We start from the raw sequence: 22,885 nt of genomic DNA on the forward strand, positions 1-22,885 counted from the left end.
TCGATTTAAAACTTTGAATGGTGATTCCTTTAGTAGTTAGGCACGATTTAGAGAGCGTAGCTACTCTTTAATCTGAGCAGAATGTCCGTACGTCTTTTTTAAACATGTATATTTCTAACAACTAACTTTTATGTGATATAATCACCCGATTGATCTGATTTCTAGGACAACAAAATACAATGTTATGAGCGTAGCATCTCTATAATTAAGTCATAAAAATTTAAGTTTTTCCCTAAACATTTACCTGTAATTAGGCAGTTTTTCATCAATTTACTTGCAAATTTGGTTCGACTTTTATACATTTATATTTTGATTATACAGTTCTGACACTATACAAGTGTTAATGTCTGTTTGTCCTAACGTTTCAGTGCTTCGCTTTTATGGATGTTGTCATCCTTGTTTATTTATGGGGTCTGTTGAATATCGTAAGGAGAGTGTTAAAACTTAACAAATTTTAATTGCTCTAAAATATATTTTTCTTTTTATAACATTTTATAAATAAGATAATTAAGTTCTTCTTGGCCAAAATCAAATCTAAAAACCTGAAAATAAATAATACAAAGCTTAACAAAGCCCAAATTGTGTAAAAGATTATCCATGTGACGTCATAAAAACGAGGAATTATCCCTCTCTTTTCTGGGGGGATTTTCTTTCCCACTTCTCCTCTCATCTCCTTCATTTTTATGACGTCACATTAGACAGACACATAATTCTATGATACAATATTTAACACTAGTGGCCGGCTACGCCCCTTACACGCCTCTAAGGGCACTTTAAGTGGGGTCGACCCCAGAGAGAGAGGGGACATTTTATAATAACATCTTTGGGGACATAAGTGAATTTTGATTCATTAAGTTGAGTGTTCAAACGTTTCAAAAACTAATTTTAATATACAAAAGGGTGATTTTGTGACACATTATTGGGGATTTACATAATTTTATCGGCCATTGTCTTATCCCTTTAGATTCCTGGGTCAACTTAATTTTTTTTTAAGGACCAAAAAGTAGAATTTTTTGGGAGTAAATTTTTTTCCTCATACAAAGGGTTGTGGTCCCCTCCCTCAAAATAGTTATAAAACTTCCTAGGACATATGAGAAGCTTTACTGTAAAGAAAAGAATAATTTAATGATAATGGCTATCTATTACGTAAGGCCATCCATCTGTAATGTTTTTGTTTCTACTAACCTGGACAGAATTATGGATATTGTTATTCTGTAATGTTTTTGTTTCTACTAACCTGGACAGAATTATGGATATTGTTATTCTGTAATGTTTTTGTTTCTACTAACCTGGGCAGAATTATGGATATTGTTATTCTGTAATGTTTTTGTTTCTACTAACCTGGACAGAATTATGGATATTGTTATTCTGTAATGTTTTTGTTTCTACTAACCTGGGCAGAATTATGTATATTGTTATTCTGTAATGTTTTTGTTTCTACTAACCTGGGCAGAATTATGGATATTGTTATTCTGTAATGTTTTTGTTTCTACTAACCTGGGCAGAATTATGGATATTGTTATTCTGTCATGTTTTTGTTTCTACTAACCTGGGCAGAATTATGTATATTGTCATTCTGTAATGTTTTTGTTTCTACTAACCTGGGCAGAATTATGTATATTGTCATTCTGTAATGTTTTTGTTTCTACTAACCTGGGCAGAATTATGGATATTGTTATTCTGTAATGTTTTTGTTTCTACTAACCTGGGCAGAATTATGGATATTGTTATTCTGTCATGTTTTTGTTTCTACTAACCTGGGCAGAATTATGTATATTGTCATTCTGTAATGTTTTTGTTTCTACTAACCTGGGCAGAATTATGTATATTGTCATTCTGTAATGTTTTTGTTTCTACTAACCTGGGCAGAATTATGGATATTGTTATTCTGTAATGTTTTTGTTTCTACTAACCTGGGCAGAATTATGGATATTGTTATTCTGTAATGTTTTTGTTTCTACTAACCTGGGCAGAATTATGGATATTGTTATTCTGTAATGTTTTTGTTTCTACTAACCTGGGCAGAATTATGTATATTGTCATTCTGTAATGTTTTTGTTTCTACTAACCTGGGCAGAATTATGTATATTGTTATTCTGTAATGTTTTTGTTTCTACTAACCTGGGCAGAATTATGGATATTGTTATTCTGTAATGTTTTTGTTTCTACTAACCTGGGCAGAATTATGGATATTGTTATTCTGTAATGTTTTTGTTTCTACTAACCTGGGCAGAATTATGTATATTGTCATTCTGTAATGTTTTTGTTTCTACTAACCTGGGCAGAATTATGTATATTGTTATTCTGTAATGTTTTTGTTTCTACTAACCTGGGCAGAATTATGTATATTGTTATTCTGTAATGTTTTTGTTTCTACTAACCTGGACAGAATTATGTATATTGTCATTCTGTAATGTTTTTGTTTCTACTAACCTGGGCAGAATTATGTATATTGTTATTCTGTAATGTTTTTGTTTCTACTAACCTGGGCAGAATTATGTATATTGTTATTCTGTAATGTTTTTGTTTCTACTAACCTGGACAGAATTATGTATATTGTCATTCTGTAATGTTTTTGTTTCTACTAACCTGGGCAGAATTATGTATATTGTTATTCTGTAATGTTTTTGTTTCTACTAACCTGGGCAGAATTATCAAACTAATGAATACCATACACAGGAGGGTGGCTACAGACAATCTAAATATAGATAGATAGATAGATCGATAGATAGATCGATAAATAGATCGATAGATAGATCAATAGTTAGATTGATAGATAGATTGTTAAATAGATCAATAGATAGATCGATAGATAGATTGATAGATAGATTGATAGATAGATAGATCAATAGATAGATAGATTGATAGATAGATCAATAGATAGATTGATATATAGATTGATAGATAGATTGATAGATAGATTCATAGTTAGATCAATAGATAGATAGATTGATTGATAGAAAGATAGATAGATAAATAGACAAAGAGATAGATAGATAGATACCTTGATAGCATCGATGATAGTTTGAATATCATATTTCCTATCACACAAATTCACCAATGTATTTGTCATCCTAAACAAGTAAACAAGATATATTGGGAGTATAGTCCCATTCGTGACATTGCCTCTTAAGGGGCGTTTCATCATTTTTTTGTATTTCTATCCCCTGCAGGGGTTCTAACCCTGCAGGGCCAATTGCCAAAAGCTACTATGAAAATACGATAAAATGTAATCAAAATACAATCATGATGTTTTTAAATCAATGAATAAGAAAACGTTGTTATAAAACTTTGGGGACTAGTGTAATAAAGAGCCCAATGTCCCCTCCCTCGATGGGCATATTTAGTACCTGAGAGGATTACCTTGTAAGGGCAGGATTCTCCTTCGATTTAAGATATTATCTAGAGAATCCAGAGCATCATCCATGTGTAATGGGATGCGATACTCTAACACCAAAGGTTATTAGGTTAATTAACAGCCATCAGACAACCAACCCTTTGATTGCACGACCTTTATCTGAGAAGTCCTAACTTTGCATGGTAGTGAGTTGTGCCTGTTTATGGGCCAAGGCATTCCTCCTACTCTTACTATTAATGTTGTGCACCTTGCATAGCAGCAGCATAAACCATTTTAACATCTTTAGTTATGACACGATGTCAGTCCGAGATTCGATATTATCACCTTTCCTGCGACAAGCGAATCCGCTACGTGCTGAGGGTTTACCTGAGTGCATAGTCGTTCATGCCAAGATTGAAACAAGTGGCATGGAACTCATCAACAGCAGCAAAGTAACATTTCTTGTGGTGTCTAAATATTTAAAGAGATTATGTAGCCATTTTTAAACAAGGATGACAACAAACAAAAAAGTGAAGCTCTAAAACAGTAGGACAAAAATACATTAACAACGAGTGTCAGAACTGAAAAATCAAAACATGTATAAGTGTTGAATCAATATTGTAAGTAAATTTGTTGAAACTGCTGAAAAACAGGATGATATTTTTTTTATCAGGGCCATCTTTTTTAATAGTAGGGGTAACATCTGCTAAAATATTTTCTTGGACCCCCTGGAAACTTTATTGTAAAGGAGAACCATATTGGTTCAGTGGTTAGTGAAATCTTTCAATAAAAACAGACAAACATTAAGATATAAGGGCTAGAGGCTACGCCCCTTTAGGCCTGCCAGGGAGGGGTGAAGTTTAATTCCCACCACAAAATCATATATATAGGCATGAGTTGCTTATAGAACTTACTCTTTAAGTGGAACATTATCATGGAGGACATGGTTAACTTCATCAGCTACAACATCACCATTGGCAACTGTCAGAACTAGATTCACCAAATCTTCAACTGTTTGCATCATAAACTAAAATAAATATAGAAAGTCTAGATTATTCCAGGAATCTAAAGGGATAAGATATTGACCAATAAATTGATATGCATCCACAATAATGATAAAATTGTAGATTGAAATTAGTGGTTGAAGCTTTTGAACACTTATGTGCAAACCAATCAAAATTAGGCAAAGTCCCCAAAGTTGTTAAGCCAATGAATAAGAAAACATTATTATAAAACTTTGGGGACTAGTGAAATATCCTAAGATATTCGACTATTTATAGCTGACTTATAATGAACAAATTATGCACTTATCTTCCAAAATCTGTACACAATATCAACCAATGACATGTCTGGAATGTATCTAGAGCATCTCTATTCTCTAGTATAAAATATCAATTTAACAATTAAAAATAATACCTTTCTGTTTGACTGAATCTTTGCCAATTCCATTCTAAAACAAAAAAAATCAACCTTTGATCAAAAATTTACAATTTTACAATTGAAGTGAAATATTCAAAACAAAATATTTTGTCTGAAAGTTTTATTAGAACTAGTCATTTAATTTACTGTATATTATTCTAGTTTTCAAAGTGGTTAGCTTTTGATAATGGATTTATTATTACTTGGATAGGGGGCTAAAGGCTAAGGCTAACAAAAGGCTATTAAAATTGTGATTTTATTTTAATATTCATGGAAAATTGTCTATAATGCAATGCTATACATGATTTTTATGTATGGCTTAGAACCGGTTTTATCTAGCAGATATTAACTTACTGAGCTTGTTGCTTCTGGTCTGCTGGTACAGCTGGATCACTGAGAACCCGGGTCAGGATCTCCACAGGAACCTCGGGGCCAGGAACTGCTGTACGTCCACAGGACAACCAGGAAGGTGGCACCTTAATAATATACAGGTAGTATTATCAGAGAAAAGAGGGATAAATTATATATAACACAGAGAGTGATCCTTGGGGTACACCATAAAATTATATATAACACAGAGAGTGATCCTTGTGGTACACCATAAAATTATATATAACACTAAGAGTGATCCTTGAGGTACACCATAAAATTATATATAACACAGAGAGTGATCCTTGAGGTACACCATAAAATTATATATAACACAGAGAGTGATCCTTGGGGTACACCATAAAATTATATATAACACTAAGAGTGATCCTTGGGGTACACCAAAAAATTATCCTTAAAAGTAACAGGATGTTTGTGTGTCTTAGATCTGGGTGTGTAGCAATGTTCTCGCTAGCCCCTGAACTGATATGATTCTCCTATGGGCCCAGGGCTTATTGAAAAGAAGTAACAGGATGTCTGAGTGTATGTAGCAAATGATCTCGCTACTCGCTAACCACTAAACTGATATGATTCTGGAGCTTCTTATGGGTCTTATGGAAGGTATGTAACTATTGTTGGGGAGGGGACCACCTCAAGAAAAAAATCACCAATAGAAACAAAATTTCCCTCCCTCTCAAAATAAACTTTATCTATGCTAAAATTGAACGTTGACTTCCCATTGCTCAAGTGCCTATAGAGGCCTCTAGTATTTAGTACATGTATTTAAACATTTTAGAGCTAAAACTTCACATATACTTTCCTCTAAACTTGTTTTTTATCCCCAAAGGTGTAAAATATGGATATAGAATATACTTGGATATTATGAAAATTTGTCATAAAGTTAGCTTGCTAATATGGACCACATTTATTGGTCAGTTTGTTCATCCAGTAGGAGGGGAGGGTTCAAGGATTATGGGGGGTATTGTTGTTTTAGCCAGCTGCGAGCATCACTTTACATGAAAATCTGTTGCAACATCCATGTAATAATATTATATCGAAGGCTGGTATAAATAACTATTTTCAAATTTTTATATCTGACAATAATTAAAAATTATGCCCCCAATGATGATACACAAAACTAGCCCTTCTGAAGATTACAATTAGTTACTGAAACATTTGGACACTCAACTTAATTAACCAGCTAATCAAAATACATAAACGCTCGCAAATCCAACAAATAAGAAAATTATATTATTATAAACAGCCCAATGTCTCCGCCCTCCCAAATAAAAAAATGTTGTTGTAATTATAATTTGAATTAATTAAGTAAGTGTTTTGATTCAAAAGTCAAAGAGTAAAAGATAAGTTAAAATTAAATTGACATAGAAACTCAATTTTTTTTCATTTATTTTTTAAAATTGTCTTATCTTTGAAATAACAAATAATTACGTCTTTTTAAACAAATATTAGCTTTAATAAACAACACTTTTTTTGGGAAATAAATAGAGAGAGAGATGTGACAATGGACTGTAAATGTATCTTCCCCCAATAAATGTCCCCTCCCAGCGACGTCCAAGGAAGGGGGGTAAAAAAAAATTTTATCCACCCCCAATTACAAATTACGCCACCTTTAAATTTTAACCCCCCTCAAATAAAAAAGTTTTGACGCTCTTGTCCCCTCCCTCCCTGTGGGAGTGGGATTTTAACATCTATTGTATCATCTCTAAGCTGTCATGATAAAGGTGCCCAATCTTTTCTACCAATAATTGTAATCTACATAAGAGGAATTTATCATTTAGCGAGCTCTAGCAAAACATAAAATATTTTCTTTTAAACCTATGTTAAGATCAGCTTTTAATAAAAAAAAAATATCTAAAAGTCAGCTAGGCGGCTCTAGTTTTGTAGAGATTTCTTTTAGAAGGGTGATGGTACCCTCCCACAAAATAGTTATTCACACGCCCAGAACCTAAGTAAAGCTACACTATAAAGGAGAACTGTATCGGTTTAGCGGTTAGCAAGAACCTTCAGTACAGACACAGTTCCTGTTACTTGGAGTGGATACAAAACCGCGACAAACAAAACCGCGACAGGGACAAAACCGCGACATAACAAAACAGCGACAGTGACAAAACCGCGACATTACAAAAAAATCTATAATAAAAAAATCTTAATGCTAGAAGGTCATGGCCGCAGAGCTCGGCCCCGTGGCATGCCTAGCCGCAGGCGCTCGGCCCCCTTGCCTATAACCTAACCTAACCTATCCTAACCTATATGTTTGAATGTTTAATGTACATTAACTTATTTATAATTTAGAATTTCGTGGATTTTACTAAAAGTGGTTGGTGGATTTTTTTCAAATTTTTAATATTTTTTTACAATATTTAGGTTAGGTTAGGTTATGGGCAAGGGGGCCGAGCGCCCGCAGCTAGGCAGGCCAGGGGGCCGAGCGCTGCGGCCATGTATTTCTACAATAAAATCCTACATAGTTATATTTCTGTTATTGTCGCGGTTTTGTCACTGTCGCGGTTTTGTCACTGTCACAGTTTTGTTATGTCGCGGTTTTGTCCCTGTCGCGGTTTTGTATCCACTCCCTGTTACTTAATTATAAGGACTAGTGGGTGCGCCCCTAGCATCTAGGGGCTCTATATTCGATGGAATATGGAAGGGCAGAAAAATATCCAGACTTTATATAAGTATGTAATAGCGTAAAACCATCCCTGAACCTTTAAGAATTTTCCATAAAAAGGAGGACCATATCGGTTCAGCAGCTAGCGAGATCCTTCCCTACAGACAAAAATAGCTTACTACTTTATATTATAGGATTGTCTTATCCCCTTAGATCCATGATTGATCAGACCAGGACATGATATCTGCCATTGCAACAGTGTCCAAACTTTTCCACCAATATTATATTCTTCTTACCGGCACAGGATTGATATTTGCCATGGACTCTCCCTGGAACATTCCAACTGGCATCTTACTTATACTCATGTCACCTGACAATAGATTTATTATTATAGATGGATAATTCAACAAACAGAGAAAGCCTAAAATGTCATGTGTGACGTCATAAAAATACGTCTAAGAAGGAAGGATGAGAGGAGAAGTGGGAAAGGAAACCTCCAAAAAGAGATGGATTTTTATGACATTTTAGGCTTTCTCATTATAATAAATGGACAATCATATATAATAATAGATTTATTATTATAGATGATCAATCAGTAATAACAATAAATTTATTATTATAGACGATCAATCAGATATGATAATAGGAGAAAGCCTAAAACGTCATGTGTGAAGTCATAAAACAACGTATTTTTGGTATTTCCAATCAAACCTCCAAGGGCTGCCAGACAGAAAGGGATGGATGGACAGACAGACAGATGGACAGACAGACGGAGGGATGAACAAACTGAAAGACAATCAGACATAAAAAAAAAGACAGATGGGCAGACAGAAAAAGTAGGTTATAGTGCCCTTAGAAGAATAAATTCTGTTGTTCTGTCCCACAAAGTGCCTTTGGAGCGCTGAACCTCTCCTTTTAAAAAAAATTATTGAAAATAAGAGGGGGGGGGGGGGGAGGTTATTTTTTCTCTATGTATAGCCTCTCAATGGGCCCTATGCCCTAACCTCGCAGGGCATATACATGCGATGCCTTAACCTAACCTTACAAAATAGCTAATCTTTCTTATTGAAAAAATGAAAATAGGGGAGGGGGGGGGGGTCTATGCTTTACAAGATACTTTGAGGGAAGAGGTTTTCCTAGTTTTTCTTAATTACAGTAGATTTGTACCAGTTCTCAGCCATACCGAAAAATTATGTCTAGCCCTGTATTATATCCAGTTATCAAAAATGTGCAATCATAAGATTAAAACCAGTTTGTTTAGACCATGCCTTCAGCATCTTGGGGCTTAAAAAACAGGTCTTAACCTTATTATATGGATAGTAGGGCTGAGAACCAGTTCTAAACCATCGGATAAATTTTACCAAATTGGCAGACAGTGCTGGTGTTGGTCTCCTTCTTAACAATCTTATACTGCTCCTCAAGAGTTTCTTTCTCAAGGTCTTCTTTATCAGAATCTTCCAGCCACTTGAATGAAGGATTATTTTAGTAATGAGTTCCAGGGATCTAAAGGGATAAGACAGTGGTCAATAAATTGATGTACATTCACAATGATTATACACCAAATTATCCCTTCTGTAGATTACAATTAATGGTTGAAACGTTTTTAACACTCAACTTAACAAACTAACCAATTGAAATTGACTAAAAGACCACAAAGTTATTTAGTTGATAAAATGTCTGCCGCAAGAACTCTGTAATTTGTGGCTCCGATTACCAAACTAGTAAGCATAGGAGGAAATCGTGGCATTACATGGATCTGTCTACTTTGCATGGATCTGTCTACTTTGCATAGATCTGTCTACTTTTCATAGATCTGTCTACTTTGCATGGATCTGTCTACTTTGCATAGTTCTGTCTACTTTGCATGGATCTGTCTACTTTGCATGGATCTTTCTACTTTGCATAGATCTGTCTACTTTGCATAGATCTGTCTACTTTGCATGGATCTGTCTACTTTGCATAGTTCTGTCTACTTTACATGGATCTGTCTACTTTGCATGGATCTCTCTACTTTACATAAATCTGTCTACTTTGCTTAGATCTGTTTACTTTGCATAGTTCTGTCTACTTTGCATAGTTCTGTCTACTTTACATAGATCTGTCTACTTTGCATAGATCTGTCTACTTTGCATAGATCTGTCTACTTTGCATGGATCTGTCTACTTTGCATAGTTCTGTCTACTTTACATAGATCTGTCTACTTTGCATAGTTCTGTCTACTTTGCATAGTTCTGTCTACTTTGCATAGTTCTGTCTACTTTACATAGATCTGTCTACTTTGCATAGATCTGTCTACTTTGCATAGATCTGTCTACTTTGCATGCATCTGTCTACTTTGCATAGAAATAAAATTATATACCTTTATAGAGTAAACATCCCCGAGGAAAGTCTTTCTGGCTGGATCATAGTAGCAAGCATAGGAGGAGGTAGTCGCGTTGCTGGCGGTTGTGGCAAACACATTCATAGCGTCATTACCACCATCAAGGAAACCCTTAACAACAACATATTTACATTATCCGTTAAAAGACCAGTCTTTAATTCACATGGTAAAACAAATTTTAGCCCATGGGTTTTTTTGTGTTTTATCTCAAGCATAAAATCAATGATTTTTTAACTAACAAAAATACAAGTTGAAATTTAAGTTTAGACAAAAAAATCCTAGGTAACAGATTTTTCTTTCTTTACAAAAAAATGGATTTTTCATGGAGCTCAGAGTTTTGAAAATTCCTTAACCCTTACAGATCGGGCCCCAATTCCCACCTTAATAGATCGGGGGGGGGAGGGGGGGGGGGGGGCTCAAAGAGCCCCCCCCCCTCTATCTCGGCTCCTGGTACAGATAAAGACGTAAAATTTTTTCTGGTGGTTCATGTGTATTTTTAGAGAAAATTACTTTTTCTAGTCATAGCAGTCAGACCGCTCCTTAGCCGCTTTTTAGCGGCCAGCCGCTAAATTTTAAAACAGCTGTAGAGCGGCCAATTTTGCAGCTAGGATGACCAAATTTTAGGACGAACTTTTATTTTTCATAACAAAAAAATTACTTTTTCTGATCATCGCCGAAAAACGGCAAATAACGGAAACCGCCATTTTCGGCGGTTACGGCGGTAAAACGGCGATTGGCGGCGCAAATTAATATTTTTATCTGTTTATTATTGCTCAAGAATTTACCAAAAAAAATTATAGGTCTCTAGCTGTAATAGAAGCCACGATGTTCATGATATATGTCTGTAGTAAAAGCCGGACAAAAATCGGTCATAAAGTCGGTCAGGGAGCGGTCAAATGGTCGTAACACCACTTTTCTCAGATGGTCATTGATATCTAAGTATTCACCAAAAAAAATTTAGGTTTCTACCTTATACACAAAAGTCATAATGTAGAAATTAAGATTTATTTAGAATTTTTTCTAATTTTTTTTGCTACCCAACCGACTTTGACCAGACACCACGACCGACACAGACCAGATATCCTAATAAAATCAACTCTTGCCGACGTATAATTACTAAACTTAAAAAGTCATGAAGTTACAGCTCTCCATCTTACCTACAAAAAAAATTAGATTGAAAAAACTAGAGGGGGGGGGCTCTTTGAGCCCCCCCCCCCCCCGATCTGTAAGGGTTAAGGTGTCTAAAGTTGATGAATGGGATCTTAAGGGATAAGACAATGGTTAATAAATTAATATACAATATACATCCCCAATAATGCAAAATGTAATAATCTCTTCCTCTAGATAAAATTATTGATTAAAAAGTTTAGACACTACAAATTTTGTACTAACCAACCAAAATTATTCAAAATGATCAAAGTATATGAGGCAAGGAATGAGATGATGTTGTTATAAAACTTTGAGTACCAGTATAATTTATCCCCCCATGACCCCTCCATCCCTAGATATTTACCTCAAACATGGAACCAGATTCACAAGCTTCAATGTAGAAGACAAGCTTTCCATACCTGAGTTTAAACAAGATTAGTTGTCATGAAAACTTATGCCTTTTTATACTGAAAATAGTTATTTCTCGCATTGTATTACGATTAGGGGGCTAAAAAAACTGGTTTTAATCTTATGATTATACATTTTATATTTGTAGAAAAGTGGATATTATACAATGCTAGACATAATTTTTTTGTATGGATGAGAACAGATTCTAATCCACCAGATATTAATCGGCTTTGAATGAGTATGAGAAAAAAAACTCCTACTGTGAAAATATGACAAAAGGGACTATACCCCAGATACCTGTCTACTTTGCACTTACTATCCTGTCAGAACTTACATTTTCTTTGCAAACATATCCTTGATAGCATCATGAAGGTCATCACTCTGAGTAGTAGTATATACAATTTCATTTTATACCCAATTATACTAGAAATCATAGAGTAGTAGTATATACAATTTCATTTTATACCCAATTATACTAGAAATCACAGAGTAGTAGTATATACAATTTCATTTTATACCCAATTATACTAGAAATCACAGAGTAGTAGTATATACAATTTCATTTTATACCCAATTATAATAGAAATCATAGAGTAGTAGTATATACAATTTCATTTTATACCCAATTATAATAGAAATCACAGAGTAGTAGTATATACAATTTCATTTTATACCCAATTATACTAGAAATCACAGAGTAGTAGTATATACAATTTCATTTTATACCCAATTATAATAGAAATCACAGAGTAGTAGTATATACAATTTCATTTTATACCCAATTATAATAGAAATCACAGAGTAGTAGTATATACAATTTCATTTTATACCCAATTATACTAGAAATCACAGAGTAGTAGTATATACAATTTCATTTTATACCCAATTATAATAGAAATCACAGAGTAGTAGTATATACAATTTCATTTTATACCCAATTATAATAGAAATCACAGAGTAGTAGTATATACAATTTCATTTTATACCCAATTATAATAGAAATCACAAGAATGACAAGGATGATAAAATCCATAATAGAAATGCCATCTGTCAGTGTGTCCATTTGTGATCCCACTAACAGCTGAACCAATATGATTCTCATTTACAAAGTAGCTTCTCATATGTCCTGGGAAGGTTTATAATTATTTTGGGGGAGTGTACTTCTATCCTCTAAAGAGATATCACCCCTTAAAAATGAACTCCACCCCAAAATGTTTAATTTAATTTTTTTTTCCAAAAATAGAATTGAAAATTAGGAAGGGGCAAGGGGTGACTTCCCCTCACCTCAAGAACCCCTAGAGTCCTCTAGGGGCATATCAGCTAGAAGGACAAATAGGAACAAGTGTAGGAAATGTTATGACTATATTATTGGTTAAAAAGTGTACACATTCTACTAATTATCTAGAATAGATAAATTCTAGTCATCCAATTCCTATTTTTAGATTGCATCACTTATTGTGTTTGATTGACCCCAATGGATAAAAATATTGACATTGTATTTTCCTTGAGAATAGCTTGTCCAAACCCAAGTAGGCCCTAAAACAAATAACATATTTACAGATAGGGAGGAAAGGAAAAAATGATTAATTTGATTGATTGATTGTCTCTTAGTGTTTGGACCTGTGTTCTCCTAGATGGGATGTAATCTACTTTACTTGGATCTGTCTACTTTGAATGTATCTGTCTACTTTGCACTTAACTCTCTATGTAGTTTGGATCTGTCTACTTTGCCCTTATCACTCTACATAGTTCAGATCTGTCTACTTTGCACATATATCTCTATATAGTCTGGATGTTTCTACTTTCCCCATATCTCTCTATGTAGTTTGGATCTGTCTACTTTGCACATATATCTCTATATAGTCTGGATGTTTCTACTTTGCACTTATCTCTTTACGTAGTTTGGATATGTCTACTTTCCCCATATCTCTCTATGCAGCTAGGATCTGTCTACTTTGCCCTTATCACTCTACAATACATAGTTCGGATCTGTCTACTTTGCACATATCTCTCTATGCAATATAGATCTGTCTACGCAAATTGAAAACCCTACCTTAGCACCATGGTCCGCAAAGTAGACAAAGACATGATCCTTCTCAGTTGACTTCAGAGTCTTTCCAGAGCCTTCATTGATCTCCTCACCTCTCAACACCTAACAAATCATCGGATTATTGTAAAATATGGAGGGAAATTCAAACTTTTCCTGCTCAAATAGATTTCCAGTTATAACTGTCCTAATCTTAACCTTTTTTGACATTAATAGAGGATAATTTTGAAATTGTACCAGCTTGGTTGTGGTTTAGTTTATTATACTACTGGTCTTATTGGTAACAAATTATAATTTCCCAGTATGGCTTCAAAACAGAATAATATCCCCTGAATTAGAACTGGTTCTCAGCCATAATGAAAAATCATTTATAGAATTGTATTACAGAAATTTTCCACAATTATTAAAATGAAAATCTTAAACTTATAATTTTTCATTTTAATAACGGTGGGAAGCTGTCTATAATAAGATGCGATAAATAAATAATAAGACTTAAAACATAAAGTGTAATGAAGAACAGACCCTTATCATAGAAATTTATAAATTGTATTGATCCTTACCTTTAAGAATAGATCAGGCCTGACAGCATTGCAGGTAAAATCCTTGGGAACTCCAGCATAGACATCTGTTCCATTTGGATGATTTATAATTTTACCTATAAAGGACCAGTTATAATATCTGTATTCACAATATATATAAATTCACTTCATAGTCTAAGTATGCTGCATATAGTTTCTTATATTTGAATTCTAAAGATATTGGGACTTTTCATCCTTAGGCACTCCAGCATAAAAATCATTATGATGATTGATAATTTTACCTATACAGGACCAGTTATAATATCTGTATGCAAAAAATATAGAGAGACAGTAGTTTATATATGGATATGCATCATTGGGAAAATAAATGCGCCCTTCGTCTAAGTATGCCGCATAGCGTTTCTTATATTTAGATTCTTAAGATATTGGGACTTGTCATTCTTGGGTACTCCAGTATAAACATCTGGTCCATTGTGATAATTGATAATTTTACCTATAAAGGACCAGTTATAACTTCTGATACAGAAAAAGTCTTGTTTGAAGTCATTTAAAATATTTCTAAATCCTAAATTTTTTTTAGGGGTTTCTCTTTCTTCTCTCCTTTTTAGATGCATTTTTAAGACGTCACACATAAATCTTTCTGTGTCTGCTTTTAAATTCCCTGGAGTTGGTTTTTCTAAATTACCCAGAGTTGGGTTTTTTCATTACCCTGAGTTGGTTTTTAAATTACTTGTAGTTGGGTTTTTAATAACCCAGAGTTGGGTTTTTGAATTACCAAAGTTTTTTAATTACCCAGAGTTGGGTTTTTAAATTATCTGGATATGGGTTTTTCAATCACTCTAAGTTGGGTTTTTAAATTAACCAGTGTTGGTTATCAAATTACCTGAAGTTTGGTTTTTTAATTACCCAGAATTAGGTTTTTAACTTATCCAGAGTTGGGTTTTTAACTTCAACGATGTTAAGTTTTAAATTACCCTGAGTTGGGTTTTTAAATTACCTGGAGTTGGGTTTTCTGGGTTGTTTGCAATATCATCATACATCATAACAATAATATGATCATCAGGAATACCATGGCTATGAACTAAACAATAATATTATCATCAGGAATACCATGGCTATGAACTAAATAATAATATGATCATCAGGAATACCATGGTTATGTACTAAACAATAATATGATCATCAGGAATACCATGGCTATGAACTAAACAATAATATGATCATCAGGAATACCATGGCTATGTACTAAACAATAATATGATCATCAGGAATATCATGGCTATGAACTAAACAATAATATGATCATCAGGAATACCATGGCTATGTACTAAACAATAATATGATCATCAGGAATATCATGGCTATGAACTAAACAATAATATGATCATCAGGAATACCATGGCTATGTACTAAACAATAATATGATCATCAGGAATACCATGGCTATGTACTAAACAATAATATGATCATCAGGAATACCATGGCTATGAACTAAACAATAATATGATCATCAGGAATACCATGGCTATGAACTAAACAATAATATGATCATCTGGAATACCATGGCTATGTACTAAACAATAATATGATCATCAGGAATACCATGGCTATGTACTAAACAATAATATGATCATCAGGAATACCATGGCTATGTACTAAACAATAATATGATCATCAGGAATATCATGGCTATGTACTAAACAATAATATGATCATCAGGAATACCATGGCTATGTACTAAATAATAATATGATCATCAGGAATACCATGGCTATGTACTAAACAATAATATGATCATCAGGAATATCATGGCTATGTACTAAACAATAATATGATCATCAGGAATACCATGGCTATGTACTAAACAATAATATGATCATCAGGAATACCATGGCTATGTACTAAACAATAATATGATCATCAGGAATATCATGGCTATGTACTAAACAATAATATGATCATCAGGAATACCATGGCTATGTACTAAATAATAATATGATCATCAGGAATACCATGGCTATGTACTAAACAATAATATGATCATCAGGAATACCATGGCTATGTACTAAATAATAATATGATCATCAGGAATACCATGGCTATGTACTAAATAATAATATGATCATCAGGAATACCATGGCTATGTACTAAATAATAATATGATCATCAGGAATACCATGGCTATGTACTAAATAATATGATCATCAGGAATACCATGGCTATGTACTAAATAATAATATGATCATCAGGAATACCATGGCTATGTACTAAATAATAATATGATCATCAGTAATACCATGACTATGTACTAAACAATAATATGATCATCAGGAATATCATGGCTATGTACTAAATAATAATATGATCATCAGGAATACCATGGCTATGTACTAAATAATAATATGATCATCAGGAATATCATGGCTATGTACTAAATAATAATATGATCATCAGGAATACCATGGCTATGTACTAAATAATAATATGATCATCAGGAATACCATGGCTATGTACTAAAAAATATGATCATCAGGAATACCATGGCTATGTACTAAATAATAATATGATCATCAGGAATATCATGGCTATGTACTAAACAATAATATGATCATCAGGAATACCATGGCTATGTACTAAACAATAATATGATCATCAGGAATATCATGGCTATGAACTAAACAATAATATGATCATCAGGAATACCATGACTATGTACTAAACAATAATATGATCATCAGGAATACCATGGCTATGTACTAAATAATAATATGATCATCAGGAATACCATGGCTATGTACTAAACAATAATATGATCATCAGGAATACCATGGCTATGTACTAAACAATAATATGATCATCAGGAATACCATGGCTATGAACTAAATAATAATATGATCATCAGGAATACCATGGCTATGTACTAAATAATAATATGATCATCAGGAATACCATGGTTATGTACTAAATAATAATATGATCATCAGGAATACCATGGCTATGTACTAAATAATAATATGATCATCAGGAATACCATGGCTATGTACTAAATAATAATATGATCATCAGGAATACCATGGCTATGAACTAAATAATATGATCATCAGGAATACCATGGCTATGTACTAAATAATAATATGATCATCAGGAATACCATGGCTATGTACTAAACAATAATATGATCATCAGGAATACCATGGCTATGTACTAAACAATAATATGATCATCAGGAATATCATGGCTATGTACTAAACAATAATATGATCATCAGGAATACCATGGCTATGTACTAAATAATAATATGATCATCATGAATACCATGGCTATGAACTAAACAATAATATGATCTTCAGGAATACCATGGCTATGTACTAAATAATAATATGATCATCAGGAATACCATGGCTATGTACTAAATAATAATTTGATCATCAGGAATACCATGGCTATGTACTAAATAATAATATTATCATCAGGAATACCATGGCTATGTACTAAACAATAATATAGTCATCAGAAATATCATGGCTATGTACTAAATAATAATATTATCATCAGGAATACCATGGCTATGTACTAAATAATAATATGATCATCAGGAATACCATGGCTATGAACTAAATAATAATATGATCATCAGGAATACCATGGCTATGTACTAAATAATAATATGATCATCAGGAATACCATGGCTATGAACTAAATAATATGATCATCAGGAATACCATGGCTATGTACTAAATAATAATATGATCATCAGGAATACCATGGCTATGTACTAAATAATAATATGATCATCAGGAATACCATGGTTATGTACTAAATAATAATATGATCATCAGGAATACCATGGCTATGTACTAAATAATAATATGATCATCAGGAATACCATGGCTATGAACTAAACAATATTATGATCATCAGGAATACCATGGTTATGTACTAAATAATAATATGATCATCAGGAATACCATGGCTATGTACTAAATAATATGATCATCAGGAATACCATGGCTATGAACTAAACAATAATATGATCATCAGGAATACCATGGCTATGTACTAAATAATAATATGATCATCAGGAATACCATGGCTATGTACTAAATAATAATATGATCATCAGGAATACCATGGCTATGTACTAAATAATATGATCATCAGGAATACCATGGCTATGAACTAAACAATAATATGATCATCAGGAATACCATGGCTATGTACTAAATAATATGATCATCAGGAATACCATGGCTATGAACTAAACAAGCAATCATAAACTTTTTACAATAGATAAAGAAGATTTAGATACACACTATCTAAATCAGCCTATAGGAAAATAATTGAGGAACAATCCGGCTTAATATATTATGGTTAGAAAAATGGTTTGTTTTTTTCATCTCATTCACATAATGAGTCAGCTAAAAAAGTTAAATTTTAAAAGAAATGATTTATATTATTGGAATGAATCATATATTACAATAAATAAACTCTTCTAGAAATCCCTTTTTAAGTTTGACAGATTATGGGGCAAGGTTATCCGTCTAGATCTTCTGGTCTGTCTTTCTGTCTATATTTTAGACAGAGTAACTATCTATTGTCAAAATTATGTCATTATAAAAATGGTACACATTCACGCATAGACTGGTACACAAACACACACACACTCAGACTGGTACACAAACACACACACACAGACTGGTACACAAACACACACACACATAGAATGGTACACAACACTCAGATTGATACACAAACACACACACATTCTGGTACACACACACATACAGACTGGTACACCAACACTCATACATCAGGTACACACACACATACAGACTGGTACACAAGCACACACACAAAAAAACCACAAACACACACACAGAGTGGTACACAAGCACACACACTTATTTTGGAAATAATCGATTCCAGCAACTTTAATCCAATCTTTGGTAATTTGAATAAAATCCTTACCAACTTGATATGCATGGCAGACGTCAGCCTTAATAAACAGAAAATAATATTAGTTTTTAATATTTGATGCTTTCCCTTAAAGTACCATGTCAAGCACTGACCCCTCTAACCTTATTTTAAGATAGATTAAAAATAAAGAGAGGGGGGTAGTTTGCCATTTTTTTGTTTATTACTTTAGGTTATACTAGGTGAAATTTTGTGGAGGGGAGGAGTAAATTTTTATAGGGGCAATTTCCATTAGGAGGGTGGTCGTACCCTCCCCCTTAATAGTTACAAACCTTCCCAGGACCTATTAAATAGATAGGTTGGGTTATATTTTATATTGTGTAGCTCTTAAAGGTTAGGGTTGGCATGCTCGGGTTAGGGATAGAAAAAAAACGGGGGGCGAGGTTTCTAGGTATCTAGTTACCTAGGTATCCAAGTATCTGGGTATCCAGGTTTTTAGATATCCAGGAATCTAGTAACATCAGGTATCTACCTAGATTACCTAGATTAACTCGTACGGGCGGGATTACAGTCCAGGACCTTTTCGACTTGGTGTACTGTCTAGGTCCTGATCCAGCAATCCAGGAGAACTAAGGATGACTGGTACACAACCTTCTCTGTCCAAACACCCAAGGATATTAGGTTAAGTAACATCCAACAGACAACCAACTCTCTGTGATGCAGGACCTTTGTCTGAGAAGTCCCAACTGTGCATGGTAACGAGTTGCGCCTGTTTCGGGCCAAGGCATTCCCCCTACTCTAACTATTTATGTCGCGCATCTGACATAGCAGCAGTAGGAACCATTTTTAACGTCTTTAGTTATGACGCGGTGTCGGCCCGAGATTCGAACCTATCACCTTCCTAATGATGAGCAGATGCGCTACGTGTTCAGCCACGGTCGTAAGTAGGTATCTAGGTATAAAGGCATCTAGATATCAAGGAATCCAGATACCTAGGTATCTAGATATCCTGGTATCTAGATATCCATGTATCTAGATATCCAGGTATCTAGGTATCCAGATATCTAGATATCCAGGTATCTAGGTGTGTACCTGATGTCTATAGTTGTACCATCCATTATTGCAACCAGCCACTAGAACTAGGTATCCAGGTATCTAGGTACCTAGGTATCCAGATATCTAGGTATATAGGTATTTACCTGATGTCTATAGTTGTACCATCCATTGCTACCAGCCACTAGAACTAGATATCTAGGTACCTAGGTATCCAGATATCTAGGTATATAGGTATTTACCTGATGTCTATAGTTGTACCATCCATTGCTACCAGCTACAAGAACAGCCCAAAGCTCACCATCCTTGGAAAGAGAAAATATGAAAAAATAATTTGGACAAACGAACAGAAAAGAATCACATAGCATATGTTCAGTTGTCATAATAAAATAAAAAGAAAGAGAGAGAATATGCTGTAATTCAAAGAAAGGTAGCTGTCTATAGTGACTTAGCAAAATGGGGATTAATGTCAATGCTTTTGGCTTACATATTCTATTGACGTCATAGTAGACGGAAAGAGAAAGGGAAGGGAGGAAGAAACCCACTAGAAAAGAGATGGGGTACAGGGTATCATCTATCCAAATTTTGCTAGTTCACTATAGACAGATACCAAAGAAAGACATGAAATCTTTATAAATATTTTGTACATTTTAAACATGACTAACAGACTGAGGGAATCTTCACCCAAAATTTCATCTGTCTATCTTAAGTGACAGTCAAGAAAATCACATATGTACTGGCGGACAAACAGGTAAAAAGAATCATAATCTAGCTTTGCTACTAAAAATGAGATGATAGCTATGATGAAGAAAATTTTGATTGAAAAATTAGTAGTCTAGCTTTAATAGCAGCTGAGTAAATCCAATTTCCCCCATGATTTTCCCAATTCCCACAGACTGACGTACATACAAACAGGCAAAGAGCATCCTTAGCCTGATTGATTGCTTCCAGGAGGACCACATTACGGATGGACAAAAATAATTATAGAGTAGCTTTGCTACTAAAAATTAAAATATTACCTCTGGAACTTTTGGAATGTCTTCAAGTCTGAGGGCGGAAGAACACCCAACAGACAACAGGACAACAAGTCCTAAAATATCAGGGATCCTAAGGGATAAGACAAGGTACGATGAATTGATGTACAACCACATTGATGATAAACAAAATTACCCCTTCTGTATAAATATTGGGCACTACTAGTTTGGTCTAACTAATCACAATTTAATAAAAGAATCCAAAGTTTTTAAAAAGTTTATGTATTTTAGAAGAGGGTACCACAACCCTCTCAAGAGAAATCACCCATACCAAAAATTATCCCCCCCCCTCTAGTTTTTATTATTTTTCTTTTAAAACTATAATTAAAAAGGGGAGAGGGGGTCGAATTCAACTCCCTACCACCTTAAGTGCTCCTAGAGGCCTCTAGGGGGCGTAGCTGCTAGTTTTAAAACAAAAATCCATAAAAGTGAATCTCTAAAATTGTATTTTATCTCTAATTTTATTACATGAGTCTAAACAAAATTGTAAGTAAATTTGTTGCAAAACTGATCAACTACAGGATACTGTTTAAGAACATACTCACATTTTTAGGACTTGATTATAGATATCCGTACACCAAAAATCAGATGAATTGGATGATTTAAACATACAACAATTTGTTGTCAAAAAAGTAAAAAATCAACATGTTTTAAATGGACTTACGGACATTCTGGTAACTATTATAGAGTTGCTACGCTTTCTAAATTGTTCCTAACTACTACAGGAATTATCATGCAACGTTTGAAATCAATAGGACAATTCTAACCTGTTTAAATTAAAGAAAAGAGATAACCTTAACGGACGGACCGACGCTAATTATAGAAAATCTTTGCTTTTAAAATATTAAAGTTATATAAACCTGAAATTAGATATTCTCTTATCATGCTTGTGTGATAACTTATACTGAAAATTTAAATTATTTTTATCTCACTTTCCTTAATCAGGGAGGGAGGGGACATTGGCCTGTATTATTACACTAGTCCCCAAAAGTTATATAATAACGTTCTTTTGTTTGTTGGCTTTACAACTTTGGGAACTTTTTGATTGGTTGCCTCATGAAGTTGAGTGTTTAAACCACTAATAGTAATCCGCAGAAGGGGAAATTTTGTGAATTATCATTGGGGATGTACATCAATTTATCGGTCATTGTCTTATCCCTTTAGATCCCTGCTTTTTATCTCAACAGTGAGGACCTGAAGGGGAATTTTGTTTTCTTAAGCGCAGTTAATATTGTCCAACGATTGGGTTTGAGGGGAGTTTACCCCCCTCACACTTTGAAACCCAAAGCCCAATCTATACTACTTTTGATTCCTGTGACGTCATAAAAATGAGGAAGATGAGAACTGGGAAAGAAAACCCCTAAAAAGAGATGGAGAAATCTTTTTTTTATGACGTCACAGGAATCAAAAGTAGTACATATTGGGCTTCATCCCCTGCATACAATTTTTAAAAAATTACCCTGTTTAAACCACTGAACCCCTCGTTTTACCCCCATTAAAATAAAAAGCTTGAACGTCCCTAATTGTCAGTATCCTAAAAAGTGCCCAGTTGAGCATCACCCTCTCTTGTTATGTTAGAGGCCTCTAGGAGCACATAACAACTACCCCCC

The 22,885-nt window shown here is 33.9% G+C and overlaps 1 protein-coding gene across 1 annotated transcript; it reads right to left on the reverse strand.

Annotated features, from left to right (window-relative positions):
• Positions 1–440: 440 nt before the first annotated feature.
• LOC145307329 (legumain-like) lies at positions 441–22,202 on the reverse strand. Its single transcript, XM_080149709.1, has 20 exons — positions 22,136–22,202; positions 21,261–21,331; positions 20,484–20,546; positions 19,243–19,270; positions 15,272–15,355; positions 14,296–14,390; positions 13,742–13,840; positions 13,192–13,224; positions 12,023–12,069; positions 11,645–11,699; positions 10,111–10,242; positions 9,113–9,215; positions 8,048–8,121; positions 5,111–5,232; positions 4,754–4,787; positions 4,252–4,364; positions 3,725–3,808; positions 3,005–3,074; positions 2,642–2,698; positions 441–542 (listed from the first exon to the last, which is right to left on the reverse strand). The coding sequence occupies exons 1-19, from the start codon at positions 22,158–22,160 to the stop codon at positions 2,660–2,662; spliced, it is 1,371 nt and encodes a 456-aa protein (XP_080005835.1). The 5' UTR covers positions 22,161–22,202; the 3' UTR covers positions 441–542; positions 2,642–2,659.
• Between the last annotated feature and the right edge of the window lie 683 nt (positions 22,203–22,885).

Source organism: Acartia tonsa, chromosome 15 (genome assembly GCF_053477335.1).
Source record: "Acartia tonsa isolate MP-2025a chromosome 15, ASM5347733v1, whole genome shotgun sequence".
Taxonomy (NCBI): Eukaryota; Metazoa; Arthropoda; class Copepoda; order Calanoida; family Acartiidae; genus Acartia; species Acartia tonsa.

What these genes read in the sequence shown, in the direction of transcription:
- LOC145307329 (XM_080149709.1), bottom strand. Translation starts at nt 22,160, where the DNA reads ATGATAAGAGAATATCTAATTTCAG. An exon ending in AAGAGAATATCTAATTTCAG is followed by an intron (nt 21,332 to 22,135) that starts GTTTATATAACT and finishes CTGATATTTTAG; the next exon opens with GACTTGTTGTCCTGTTGTCT. An exon ending in GACCAGAAGCAACAAGCTCA is followed by an intron (nt 4,788 to 5,110) that starts GTAAGTTAATAT and finishes TTTTTGTTTTAG; the next exon opens with AATGGAATTGGCAAAGATTC.